At 43.5% G+C, this 14,007-nt stretch overlaps 1 protein-coding gene across 5 annotated transcripts in view; it reads right to left on the bottom strand.

Moving 5' to 3' along the window:
• Nucleotides 1-14,007, bottom strand: part of TACC1 (transforming acidic coiled-coil containing protein 1) — a 100,097-nt gene that overhangs the window by 45,989 nt on the left and 40,101 nt on the right. For all 5 annotated transcript variants that reach the window (XM_087706166.1, XM_087706167.1, XM_087706162.1 and 2 more), the window contains exon 2: nt 12,362-12,468. In XM_087706166.1, the coding sequence (XP_087562292.1) occupies nt 12,362-12,468 (107 nt within the window). The remainder of the gene's footprint in view (nt 1-12,361; nt 12,469-14,007) is intronic.

The raw sequence follows: 14,007 nt of genomic DNA, 5'->3' as shown, positions 1-14,007 counted from the left end.
CCCCATCCCCGTGAGGTCAAACACAACCGTGATGTGGCCTTCAATGAAATCAGGCTTGACACCCCTGATCTAATGCATTTCATCTACCCTGTTTCCCTGAAAATAAGACTTCCCCAAATAATAAGCCCAATCGGGCTTTTGAGCGCATGCGCTAAAATAAGCCCTCCCCTGAAAATAAGCCCTCCCCTGAAAATAAGCCCTCCCCCAAAATATTGCAACACAGCAGCAACCATGAGGTGACCACGCTCGCCATCTCCTGCACCTCAAAAATAATAAGACCTCCCCAAAAATAAGGCCAAGTGCTTATTTCGAGGGTCAAAAGAAAATAAGAACCTGACTTATTTTCGGGGCAACATGGTAATGTTGCATTAATACAATGCCATTCACCTTCTGTTTCAATTTGTCCGTAAGTCAGTCTGGAAATAATTCAATGGAGTCCTTCCGAGAACAGACAGATTCAGGACTGTTACTGCAGCAAAGTCAATTCTGCTGGTCAGCTGATTCAGAATAATGGATTTGCATTCATGCCAGAAACAAAGGAAGGCAGGAAAAAAACAGGTTTTCTCCCTCTGAACAGCATTTCAGATCATCCAACTTTCAACAGAGTCAGCTCTTCTGGATGTTTGGTAGCCCTCTTTATTTTGTTTGAAACAGAGAAGCAAATTCAAACGTAAAGTACTGGCCTGCGGGCATTCACTATTATGATTTTTAAGGACACCTACAGGGCCATTCTTAGAAATTAAAAAAAAAAGCCACTTAGTTGAGTTTGTAAAAAAATAAAAGTAATCTTTAAAACATAGCGAGGTAGGAAGGCTAGTAACTACCAAGAGAAATGCCAGCAGGCATGATGGCAATGAATTGAACATTAAGTGCAGAGAGTAGATTGTGAAGGTACACACGGAAGTGTACGAAAACAATTGCAGATTGGTTATTAAAAAGTAGAAACAACTTCAATTGTGTAGTTCAGCTACTCTAGTATACATTAGTCAGTTCCTACCGATGGAACTGAAAGTTGGACCCTAAGGAAGGCTGAGCACCAAAGAATGGAGGCCTTTGAACTACAGTGCTGGAGAAGACTCCTGCGAGTCCCTTGGACTGCAAGGCGATCCAACCGGTCAGTCCTGGAGGAGATCAACCGTGACTGCTCTTTAGAAGGCCAGATCCTGAAGAGGAAACTCAAATACTTTGGCCACCTCATGAGAAGGAAGGACTCCCTGGAGAAGAGCCTCATGCTGGGAACAAGGGAGGGCAAAAGAAGGGCACGATAGAGAATGTGGTGGCTGGATGGAGTCCCCAAAGCAGTAGGTGTTAGCTTAAATGGACTCCAGAGGATGGTAGAGGACAGGAAGGCCTGGAGGAACGTTGTCCATGGGTCTGACATGACTTCGCAACTAACAACAACAACAATTCATGCAACTATTTCAATCTGGAAAAAATGATTTTATGCACATTTGTTTGTCCCTGTTTCCCTAAAAGATTTTCACAAAGCAATGCTAGTATAGCAGAATTGGATATACAGTTATGAGGCTGCTGCCATACTCCTGTAGAAATTTTGTATTGTTTTTCAATTACAAAAATAAACATTCTATCTTTTGTCTGAGCATAAACATCTCTGTGCAACATCATTCCTCTTCTGCCACATCTTTCACGTTCATATTAACATTATTCCCTAAGTTTAGTATTATAATATATTAAGCATTTAAACATTATAAAACTCTCCATTTTTCTCCTTACTATCTTCTAATAATAGTATATCAACATTAAACATCATTATTCTTAACCTGCACCTACTAACCATTTTATATCTTCATGGTAAGTGTATTATCTACTTATTTTTTAATTTTCTTCATTTCTAACCTCCTTTTTTTTCTCCAACCATTGGTAAAATACTTCCCAAATCATACAATATTCAGTTTGCTCTTTCTCTTTAATTGCTAATGTTAGTCTATTCATCAGAATATTATTCTTAATGGCCGAACATCCTTCTTGCATTCAGCACCAGAATCAGCCGCACTCAGATTGCATAACATATCCATGAAATAATTTTTAAAATAGAAGGCGTACGCCACTCTTCAAATGGCAGGTAGGAGGCGATCCTAAAAAGGGTCAGAGGCAATTTATCAAATCCCTCTGGAGTGACATTTTCTCTGTTTTAATGGTCTATTTTGATTTATACAGCCACCCACCCATCTTATGGGGCTCTGGTTGGCTTGCAATCAAATAAACTTTAAGAAAGCCTAACCAGCGAGAGGTATTTGTTCTATGAAAGCATGTTCTAGTTCCTGCTTTTGTAGCATTTCAGCTCATTGGCAGCAGGCAACTCATATAAAAGGGTGTGCTTTGTCTTCACAAGATGTGTTCCTTTGCTTTCTGGGAACTGAGCAAGTTTGTTTAGAACTGAACTGCACTTCAGTCAATCAGAATAGAGCTGGAAGGGACCTTGGAGGTCTTCTAGTCCAACCCCCTGCTCAAGCAGGAGATCCCATACCATTTCAGACAAGTGGCTGTCCAGTCTCTTCTTAAAAACCTCCAGTGATGAAGCACCCAACAACTTCTGAAGGCAACATATTCCACTGGTTAATTATCCTCACTGTTAAGAAGCTTCTCTTTAATTCCAAGTTGCTTCTCTCCTTGATTAGTTTCCATCCATTGCTTCTTGTCCTGCCCTCAGGGGCTTTGGAGAATAGCTTCGCTCCCTTTTCTTTGTGGCAGCCCCACAAATATTGAAAGACTGCTCTCATGTCCCTTCTAGTCCTTCTTTTCTCTAGACTAAACATACCTAATTCCTGCAACCGTTCTTCATATGTTTTAATCTCCAGGCCCTTAATCAGCTGTTCTTCTCTGCACGTTTTCCAAAGTCAAAGTGACTTTTTCCAAACTTTAATCGGTGTCTCATGCTGGACACCGATTAAACATCTCATGGAATGTTAGTGACTTTTGCTCACCAATAATCTTCATGGCTGTGTCAGTTGTTTACCAATTTAACAATGTTGTATGTGGATACATGCAGAGTCCAAAATAAAGCCAAGGGATTTTGGTATCCAGGGCATGATAATGAGGGTACAAGCCACCAGAAAATTGTCCCATGTAACCCCCCACCCCTTGGAATGAGCAATTAGCACCCAAAAAACTGAATGGAATAAATACGGATCTCGTTTTGCCTCTTTCCTATAAATGACAATTTCTCCTGCAGTTGCCAAAAAATTCAAAATTCAAGCAGGTGGTTGCAGCTGCTGAACGTTGTAGAAAAAGAAGCCAAGCAAGTCTTTGGCACTTGGCAGCATTTCTGTTTAGCATCCTAGCTTCCTCTGCACATCTCTCATCAAATCTATGACTTTCCCAGTCTTGCTGCAATAGTGTGACTCAACCTAGCCAAAATTGCTTACACGTTGCAAGCAAATTGCCTTGGCATAATTTTTCTGAGCATGGACAAATGGGTGAGGGAGGGAAGGAGGGAGGAAGGGAGAGAGAGAGAGAGGGAGAGAGAGAGAGAGAGAGAGAAGGAGGGAGAATTTGGAGAGAAGCCCACATCATTAATGGCAGTCCAGCTCGAAAGGCCATCGCATGGAGAGTATGTTCTTGGCACAGGTTGCCCGAGGTAATCTAAAATAATCAATCTTCTGTAACATTCAACCCAGCATGCTTAGTTCATCTCCTGAGACAACGTCCTGGGGACAAAGAGGATGCTACAGCCTATTAGGACTATGAAAACATTGGGCACTATCTAACAAAATGAAATTCAATCGTAAAAAGAGTAAGGTTCTATATTTAGGCAAGAAAAACGAAATGCACATGTACAGTATAGGTGGTACCTTGCTCAATAGTAGTAACTGTGAGAGGGATCTTGAAGTCCTAGTGGAAAACCATTTAAATATGAGCCAGCCATGTGCAGCAGCTGGCAAAAAAAGCCAACACAGTTCTAGGCTGTGTAAACAGAGGGAGAGAATCAAGATCACGTGAAGTGTTAATACACTTTATAAGGCCTTGGTAAGGCCACACTTGGAATACTGCATCCAGTTTTGGTCCCTGTCCCCCGCCCATGTGCACGCATCCCCCACATGTACCCCGCCCCTATGCATGCACAGCAGAGACCTGAAAACCAGCTGGCTGGCGGGAGGCACGTAGGCATGCACGGTGGAACTGGGCTGGGGCGACAGCTGGCGTGCCCTTGGAGAAGGCTTTGTGTGCCACCTGTGGCATGTATGCCATAGGTTTGCCATCATGTGTGTAGGGTCTCCTGCTTGGGTAGGGGGTTGGACTAGATGGCCTACAAGGTCCCTTCCAACTCTGTTAATCTGCACCTAAATATTTCAAGGTCATATGTCTTAGAAGCCTCCCCAAAAAAGCCCAGGCTGTTCTGACTACACAGGAAGTGCCAAATTGTTAAAACAATCTCCTCTGGTTTTCCCCGTAAATATTCTCCCTTGAAAATTCTGACAGTGAGGGAGAAGCTGGAATAGCACAGTCCTGAGAGCAGAACATTCTAGAAAGCTTCCATCAGTTGATGCAAACTATAGGCAGAACTGACTTGGAGACAACCAAATCTGACTCACCAGAAAGCCACTCCTTCTATTCCAAAGCTAAACCGAAGCTCCGTTTGCAGAAGTTTATTTTTAAACATTGAGTAATCATGAAAGAGTTAGAAGAGGCTTCTTGGGAACATCTTCAAAGCTACATTGGATGGATTTTGTCTAAATTGTACAAACTCCAGACCCATGTAAAGGTAAAGGTTTCCCTTGCACATATGTGCTAATCGTTCCCGACTCTAGGGGGCAGTGCTCATCTCCATTTCAAAGTCGAAGAGCCAGCCCTGTCCAAAGATGTCTCTGTGGTCATGTGGCCGGCATGACTAAATGCCGAAGGTGGACAGAAGGCTGTTCCCTTCCCACCAAAGGTGGTTCCTATTTTTCTACTTGCATTTTTATGTGCTTTCAAACTACTAGGTAGCAGAAGCTGGGACAAGTAACGGGAGCTCACTCCGTTACATGGCGCTAGGTATTTGAACCGCCAAACTGCCAACCTTTCTGATTGACAAGCTCAGCGTCTTAGCCACTGAGCCACCACGTTCCACCTACTATATGCCTGAAAGGAAAAAGCCAGAGCAATAGAGGTAGCCCTTGCTAAAGGCTGCCCTGTTTAGCAACTGTTCACAGATACAATGATGCTGGGGGGGAAATAACTTTATGACTGGTCTTCACACTTACGACTATTGCAGCATCCAGCAGCCACACCTCACAGTCATCTTTCAACAAGCAGAGTCAATGGAAAAGTCGGCAGTAAATTTGCAGGTTGTAACGTCTTGCTTAATGACCATGGGTGATTTGCATAATGACCGCAGCAGAAGTGAGGTGCTAAGTCTGCGAGGTCTCACTTAACAACCACAGTGCGTCACCACTGAATTTCCGGTCTCAACTATTGGTTGTTAAGCAAGGACTACCTGTAAACGTAGAATTTGTACAAGGTATATATTTAATTTGTAAGCCACCCAGAGTCACCTTGTAGGGGAGATAGGTGGCATCAACATTTTAATACATAAATAAAAATAAAATTCCGCACAAACTTTTAACAGCCCTGGAGAAATCTTCAGGGTATATTTTCAAAAGAAATACGGCCTTACGCATTGTGTTAACTCTTGCATTGTCTACGGAGATTCTCCGTCATGCTTTCTCAGGAGGTAATTAGACTTTCCTGTTTTTTCTTTCGAAAACGTTTCACTTTTCATTCAAGGAGCTTCCTTGGCTCTGACTGGAACATGGGAACCATTTGCACTTCAGTTTGAGATGTACCGTATTTTTCGGAGTATACGATGCACCTTTTTCCCTCAAAAAAGAGGCTGAAAATGTGGGTGCATCTTATACACTAAATACAGCATTTTTGGCCTCCCGAAATCCCACCCCTTCACCAAAAAGGTGGTTCATAGCCTCTAGGAAGCTTTCAGAGAGCTCCTGGGGACGTCCCATTTTTTGCTCAATTTTGCCCCCACCCCACCCCCAGGAGCACTCTATAAGCTTCCTAATGCCCTTTTTTTGACCAAAAAACGGGCCCGTTTTCATGAAAAACACGCCAGTTCCCCCCCCCCCCAACACTTTACAAGCCTCTTAAGGGCTATTTATGCCCTTTTTTTGAAAAAAAGGGCTCTTTTTTGTGAAAAATAGACCATTTCGGGTAGGTTTCCAGAGTGAAAAAACTTTTTTTTAATTTGCCTCTTCAAAACCTTGGTGCATCTTATACTCCGCTGCATCATATACTCAAAAAAATACGGTAGATAACATAGACTTGTCCCCAACAGCCTCCGCCTGTCTTCAACACTGAAGGGACACAGGACAGAAAAACATCCTGAAGCCAGGAGAGCTCGACACCCATTTGCACCACTCAGGTGACCTTGTGGACACAGATAAACCTCCAAGGGGCCTCAAGGACTCTCTAAAAGGATGCAAATGACCAGCTGTCTGCAAGAAGTATAAATCCTCCCATTCCCCACCATCCAGTCGGACCTGAAGAAGCTTCTTGGACGAGAAGCAAAATGTCTTCAAAGAGAAAACCAAGGAAGTCCAGTTGCTGCTTGAAAAAAAAAAAGCACCTTTGGGTTACTCCAGAATGAACTGTCTTGCAAAATAAAGGGCAAATTTGGGAAGTCACTATCCCTTCTGACAATGTCAACAGTTTGTCCGTCCTTTTTAGCCTCAGACCGCCTGATGAGATGACAATGAAGCAGAAAAGGAGCATTTCCTGGGGCTGCCTTCACTGATCCGCTTCTGCTCAAGGCTCAAAGCCTCACAATTAGAATTGCAAGCAAGAGCCAGATTAAATCACCCATCAAACTGCTTTCTCTCAGCAGGAGCTACCTAAAGGTTTATCCCCAAAGCTAGAATGCAACTGAGATGCTGCATTTCCAGGATTGTAAGAACAAGGTAGTCCTCGATTTACAACCACCACTCATCTTCTTTTAATGACCGCATAATCCCTTGTGGGATGGAGTCTGGGCAATGGAATGGAAGCTAAGGGTTTACTGGCCAGATGCCTTTCCTGTTGCCAATGCGGAGTTTTGTTCAGCAGATATATTCTCTTATTCAGATATATTCTCATTGTGCCCAGAGAGAGAAGTACCTCTACCTAGGATCGAACTCACAGACTCCTGAAGCCCCAAATTTCTATGGCTAAGTGAGACATTTGTTAAGTGAGTTTTACACCCCATTTTATGACTTTTCTTGCCACAGTTGTTAAGTGAATCCATACAGATGTTCAGCTAGTGGCACAGTTGTTCAGTGACTCTGGCTTCCCCCTTGAATTTGTTTGTCAGGAGGTCACAAAAGGGGACCACGTGACCCCGGGACATTGCAACGGTCATAAATATGAATCTGAATTTTGATCCTGTGGCCATGGTGATGCCGTCATGGTCGTAAAGTGTGAAAAATGGCCATACGTCACTTTTTTCCCCCGTGCCACTGTCACTTCGGTCACTAAATAAACTGTTGTAAGTTGAGGACTACCTGTCTTGCTTTTAAGAAGTGGCTGTTCTCAGGAAGAAAATGCAACAAATCAATCTCAGGCATGCTATAGAATTCTTCAGGCATCAGATAACAGAAAATAAACAGCTTTTCCCAGAAGCAGCTGCTAGAAATGTGGAGGATTGCAAGCTACAGCATGAACAATGACAATTATATATATATATATATATATATATATATATATATATATATATATATATATATATATATATATATATATATATATATATATATATATATATATATATATATATATATATGGAATATCTCCAATATCTCCTTTTTCCCCCTGCATCTTACTTCTGAGGAAGGAATGAACCAGATGAAAACAGAAGTTCAGATTCATTTGAGACCTTTGTTAAATGGTCTGAGGGTGAAAAATGGCCGAAAATCAGCTGGCCAGCGTGTGCATGCCCACTGGAGCTGACGTGCAAACCGGAAGTTCGGGAACGGACTTCCGGTTTGTGTGTTGGGCCGTTTTTCACCTTCCCCATGCTCCTAGAAAGCCTCTGGATCCTGGGGAGGGTGAAAAATGGACCTACCAGACCCACTGGAAGTAAGAAAACAGGCGATTTCTGTTTTGGGAGTGGGGGGGCGGGGGGAGAGAGGCCATTTTCGTTCTCCCCAGGCTCCAAGAAAGCCATGCGCAGAGGTCACGGCATGGGGGGGGCATTAAATTATGGGAGTGGGTACACCACCACTGGTGTAGGGTCTGCTGCTTGTTCAGGAGGTTGGACTAGAAGACCTCCAAGGTCCCTTCCGGCTCTATTCTGATTATTTGAAAAATATTCTTTTTAATCTTCGTTCCTTGCATTGCAAAGATTTTGTTCAGACACTTAAGGCTCTTGTGGCCATTGAGGCATCCCCATGGTCGCGTGGTTGGGTTCGGACTCTTGGCGGCTGATTCATGTGTGTGGCGGCTGCAGTGTCCCAGGGTCAATGGGGAAGCCAAATTCACTTAACAATCCTGTTATTGACTTAACTGCAGGAATTCATTTAACGGCGGCGGCAGGTTAGGGTTAGGGCTCACTTGGTGGACATCTCACTTGGCAGCAGAAATTGGGCTCAACTGTGGTTATAAATTGAGGATTATTTGCAGTGCCTAATGTGATCTAATCCCTAATGTGATTCAATCAACCCATGGAACAGAAGTTGCCTTCAGAGCTTCATCCCTGGAAGCTTTCAAGAAGAGACTGAACTGCCATCTGTCAGAAACGGTGTAAGGTCTCCTGCTTGGGTAGGGGGAGTGGGTTAGACTAGATGACCTATAAGGTCCCTTCCAACTCTGTTAATCTGACTAAGATGGATTCACAAGGCAGGCTTTTGCAGTCATAGCGTCCTTGTTCATTTCAGAAGACGGATCAGGGGACAACCAGGCACATATTAAAAAGAGGGAAGCTCCCCCCTTCCTCTTTTACAAAATACAGAGGTTTACTGCATCTATTCGTGGCAAGATAAAATAATAATAGGGAAATGGCTTGCCCTTTTATTCTGCCAGGATTTTTTTTTTTACTCCACAGTCTAATTTATAGCCCTGCAAAGCCTCAAATTCAGCAGCGAGATTCCCCGCTGTTTCTCTCTTTGTAATACAAATTTCACGCTTACAGAGGATGAAGGGGGGAAAAAAAGGATTGAGGGGCGAGAAAGGAGAATGAGAAAGGAGAATTCCGTAAGATGAAAAATGTAGGACAGTCCTGGAAAACCCCCAAAAGAGCCTGTGCTCCCTCGGTTGTTAACCCCTCCTGCAGCAACTGTGCTAAATAAAGACATCCCCAGCACCGCCTGGTTGTTGTTTTGCTAAGCACGAAAAACCGCAAAGATCCACTTCCTCCACCGTGACAAAGGGAGCTGTCACGTTCGAGACACACTCAACCCGCTCCCTCCCCGGCTCGCCTAGACGGTGTGAGGTGTGTTTATCCTGATGAGAAGCAGCCTGCAACACGTGACCTGCATCAAAACGAAGGGCTACTTGGTCGGCAGAATGCAAAGGAATGCCAGCCTTTCGTAGCTCCATCTTTCTGATATTCATTCTCTCTCTCTCTCTCTCTCTCTCTCTCTCTCTCTCTCTCTCTCTCTCTCTCTCTCTCTCTCTCTCCCTCCCTCCCTCCCTCCCTCCCTCCCTCTCTCTCTCTCTCACAAACACACACATATCCAGAGGAATGGCATCTCCGCACCCCGAAGTTCTCCAGAAGATTCCATAGGGATAAAGCTGGGCAGATAGGTGTTTGGGTCAATCATGACAAATTCTAGCATCCAACTCCAAAGGAAATTTGTTCCATTGTATTTATGGGCTCATACAAAGCACATAGAACGGGGAATAAAAACACTGGAAGTGACTTTGGAGGTCTTCTAGTCCAACCCTCTACTCAAGCAGTTTACAGAATCAGCCTATTACCCCCCCCCACCCCCCAACAATCAGGGTCCTCATTTTACCCACTTCGGAAGGATGGAAGGCTGAGTCAACCTTGAGGCTGGCAAGATTCGAACTGCCGAACTGCAGGCAGACGGCAGTCAGCAGAAGTAGCTTGCAGTATTGCACTCTTAACCACTGCGCCACCGCAGCTCTTTGGCAGCTGCGATCAGGCAAACAGAGTCGCATCCATTTTTAATGGGTCCATGGCTGCCATTTTTACTTTTTTGATAACCCCACACCCCATAATACTAAGTACCCAAGATGCATGTGGAGATTGTGGGTGGTTGCTCATTATAGCCACTATGGCACAATTGAATTATTTTGAGATATTTAACAATTCAGTTTTGTAACAGTGATCATAACAATACCACAATATGCATATATGTATCTTTGTGAGTGCTTGATTTTGCTAGAGCTATTGATTGTTGATAGGTTTTGAAAGACAGCTGGATTTGTTTTGAGTAAAGTTGCAAAAAAAAGCACTTGCACTAAACAAACAAATGAATATACTGATACTTTTTTGCTTTTTGGCTGCTCCTGTTCAAATCAACAAGGTGTGTGCTTGGGGGAATTCAGGAACAAGCCCACAATGGTGCAAAGAAAGGGATATGAATTTTAAGAATGGAATGAGAGTTAGTACACTGAGAATATATCTGCTGAACAAAACTCCGCATTGGCAACAGGAAGGGCAACTGGCCATTAAAACACTCTGCTAGCTGCATTCAGTTTCTTCATTCCGCAAGGGATTATGGGGTCATTAAAAGAAGATCATGACGAATGAGAGTTAGTACAACTAATCTTTGCACAGTTCCTTGCTCTAAGCCACCATGTGGCTTGCATACAGCTGACCTTATGGTTTCTAAACCAAGATTTCTGATGCAGCCCTGTTTGCCAACTAAAGCTTATTTAGCAAATCCTAGTTAAAGCAAATTCACAGAGAAGCCATTTCTGCTCTTCATTTTTCCCTACTTTAAGGGGAGCATGGATGCTCCCCTTATGCTGCGTTAAGCTTTTTGAAGGAATGCTACTACAGTATCAATATTTTACATTCAGTTATTACCATATTTTTGGAATAGGACGCATTGGAGTATAAGACACACCAAGATTTTAAAGAGGCAAAATAAAAGTTTTTGCACTCTGCAAACCTCCCCAAAATGGCCCATTTTCCACTTATTTTTGCCCTCCCCAGCCCCCAGGAGCACCCTGCAAGCCTCCTAAAGGCTTGCAGTTCTGCAGTTCAGCTGTTCAAATCTCACCGGCTCAGGGTTGACTCAGCCTTCCATCCTTCCGAGGTGGGTAAAATGAGGACCCGGATTGTTGTTGGGGGCAATATGCTGACTCTGTAAACCGCTTAGAGAGGGCTGAAAGCCCTATGAAGCGGTATATAAGTCTAACTGCTATTGCTATTGCTATTGCTATTGCTATTGCTATGCACAGCCATTTTGGTGAAGAGGGCAGGGTTTGGGGAGGCCAAAAATGCTGTATTCATGTATAAGATGCACCCAGATTTTCACCCTCTTTTTTGAGGGAAAAAGGTGCATCTTATACTCTGAAAAATACGGTAGTAATAATTGTTGATGGAGAAGAGTCATGACTTAACAGAATGTATTGCCCAGATTATGGGAGATGGAGCAGGGACCCTACAAAAATAGAGATCATTTCCTAATGAACATTTTCTAAAGGCATCTTGCTAAATCTCAGGATTGAAAGTAGGCTTTTCTCAGTTAGAAAACTGGGGGGGGGGGTATTTTTGCAAGCAAACAATTTGAATGAGAATATGAACAAAGGGACTGTCCCCATTATTCATGGTGATTATCAACCATTCAGGAACTCAGGAATTTGCCAGCAGGAAATTATATTTGCTATGAAAGGTTCAAATGAGCATATTTCATCCTCTGATTTGACTGCACAAGGAAGAACCCACAGGCCTACATATAAACAGAGCTCAAACTGCCACCAGTCTAGGATCTGAAAAATCCAACGTAACATAATAAAACACCTGATCTTCCAAGTTTAATAAAAAGCAACTGTCTGTTTATCAAATGTTTCCAGCCCTGAAGGGCGAGCAATTTGCTTTTGACCTTTCTTGTTTTTATTATTAATAGAAACTGCAATTTTCAGTCAACTGAACGTATTCCAATGGCCTTTCACGCTGCTGCAAGGACATTCTTAAACATAAGTCCATCTGGTTACCTAGCTTTCTTTCACGGAGCGCATCCGCAGCAAAATACAATAGAAAAAAAAACAACAGATCTATGCTCCGCTCAAATTACCAGAAGGTTGCGCTAAAATATGATGAACACACAGCTTCGTCCCTATTAGACCGTGCACAGAGCCAAGTGATGAGCCACACACACACAAAAAGGACTTAGCAAGGAAAACAGGATGCGCTGTGCATTTTCAACGAAGGAAGAAAAAGTAAGGCTCAGCAGTGGTTTACCTTGGGGCTCAACATCCAGTTCCAGATCTAGTTCTTCCAACTCTTTCCCCAAGGAGTGTATTGGCGTCTCTGCCTCAGGAGTCCCAAAATTGCCTTCGGAATCCGAACTGCCAAGGGAGGAAAGAGAGGAGAGGGGAAAGAAACATTATTTCCTCCAGCCAATCAAACGACTTTTGAAGCTTGTTATGAAGAACTGTTTGCAAGAGGGGTTCAAAAAATGCACACGCACTTACGATGCATATACAAAAAAAGAAACCAGGTTTAATTATGGTTGTGGACACTGTGTCATGCCTTCCTCCAATGACACTGCCTTTCATGTGTTAGCTATCACCTTAGCTTAAAGGTAAAGGTTCCCCTCGCACATATGTACTAGTTGTTCCTAACTCTAGAGGGGTCCGTTTCAAAGAAAAGAGCCAGCACTGTCCGAAGACATCTTCGTGGTCATATGGCCGGCATGACTAACCCCGAAGGCGCACCAAGCACTGACCTTCCCACCAAAGTGGTCCCTATTTTTCTACTTGCATTTTTTATGTACTTTCAAACTGCTAGGTTGGCAGAAGCTGGGACAAGTAACAGGAGCTCACTCCGTTATGTGGCGCTAGGGATTCAAACCAACCTTCCGGTTGACAAGCTCAGCACCTTAGCCACTGAGCCACCGCATCCCTATCCACCTTAGCTTACCCGTCCCTTTTTTTTTCTGGGAATCTTTTCACTGGGTCACTCCAGCACTGAGCTGGAGTGACCCAACTTTAAAAATACCCCTGAGATATTAAGCTAAGTTCACTGCACTTGTAGGAAATTCAGATAATGCTGAAGGTGGGTGTTTTGCTCCAGAATATGCATGCATTTTTCGATTGGTTTTTATTTTAAATAATTTAAAAAAGGTTGGAAACAAGGGAAATGTCAGACACATGGTTTCTCACAGGTTCTGTGTGGGACAACAAGGAACAACCAAGAGCAATCTAAGAGCAACCAGGATGATTAGGGGACTGGAGGCTAAAACATACAATGAACGGTTGCAGGAACTGGGCCTGGCTAGTCTAGTGAAGAGAAGGCCCAGGGGAGACATGATAGCAGTCTTCCAATATTGGAGGGGCTGCCACAGAGAGGAAGGGGCCAAGCTATGTTCCAAAGCACCCGAAGGCCAGACAAGAAATAATGGATGGAAACTGAACGAGGACGAGATTCAACCTGGAAATAAGAAAGAATTTTGTGACAGTGAGAACAATCAACCCATGGAACAGAAGTTGCCTTTGGAAGTCATGGGAGTTTCATCCCTGGAAGCTTTCAGGAAGAGACTGGAATGCCATCTGTCAGAAATAGTGTAGGGTCTCCTGCTTGGGCGGTGAATTGGACTAGAAGACCTCCAAGGTCCCTTCCAACTCTGTTCATCTGTTAAAGGGTATGAGCAAACATGAATTTGTGGCTGTTTGCATTTTGCCTGTTTGAACAGCAGAATTGGCTGTTTGTTTCCTTCGTTGTGGTTGTTCCAACCAAGTTGTTTTGGCTCCTTCAGAAAGTTAATTTTCTCAGGACCACAGCAGCAAAAAGCAATTAAATTCCCCCCCTCCAGTGCATTCTTCATCCAATTATTAACCATCCTCCCTGTGGATGCTACTTGGAGGGCCTGAGCTTCATTTATAATA

Source organism: Thamnophis sirtalis, unplaced genomic scaffold (assembly GCF_051295495.1).
Source record: "Thamnophis sirtalis isolate CommonGarterSnake01/CBP01778 unplaced genomic scaffold, rThaSir2_p1.2 scaffold_2, whole genome shotgun sequence".
NCBI lineage: Eukaryota > Metazoa > Chordata > Lepidosauria > Squamata > Natricidae > Thamnophis > Thamnophis sirtalis.
The sequence above is the reverse complement of the archived record's forward strand: the minus strand, read 5'-3'. Positions and strand labels throughout refer to the sequence as shown.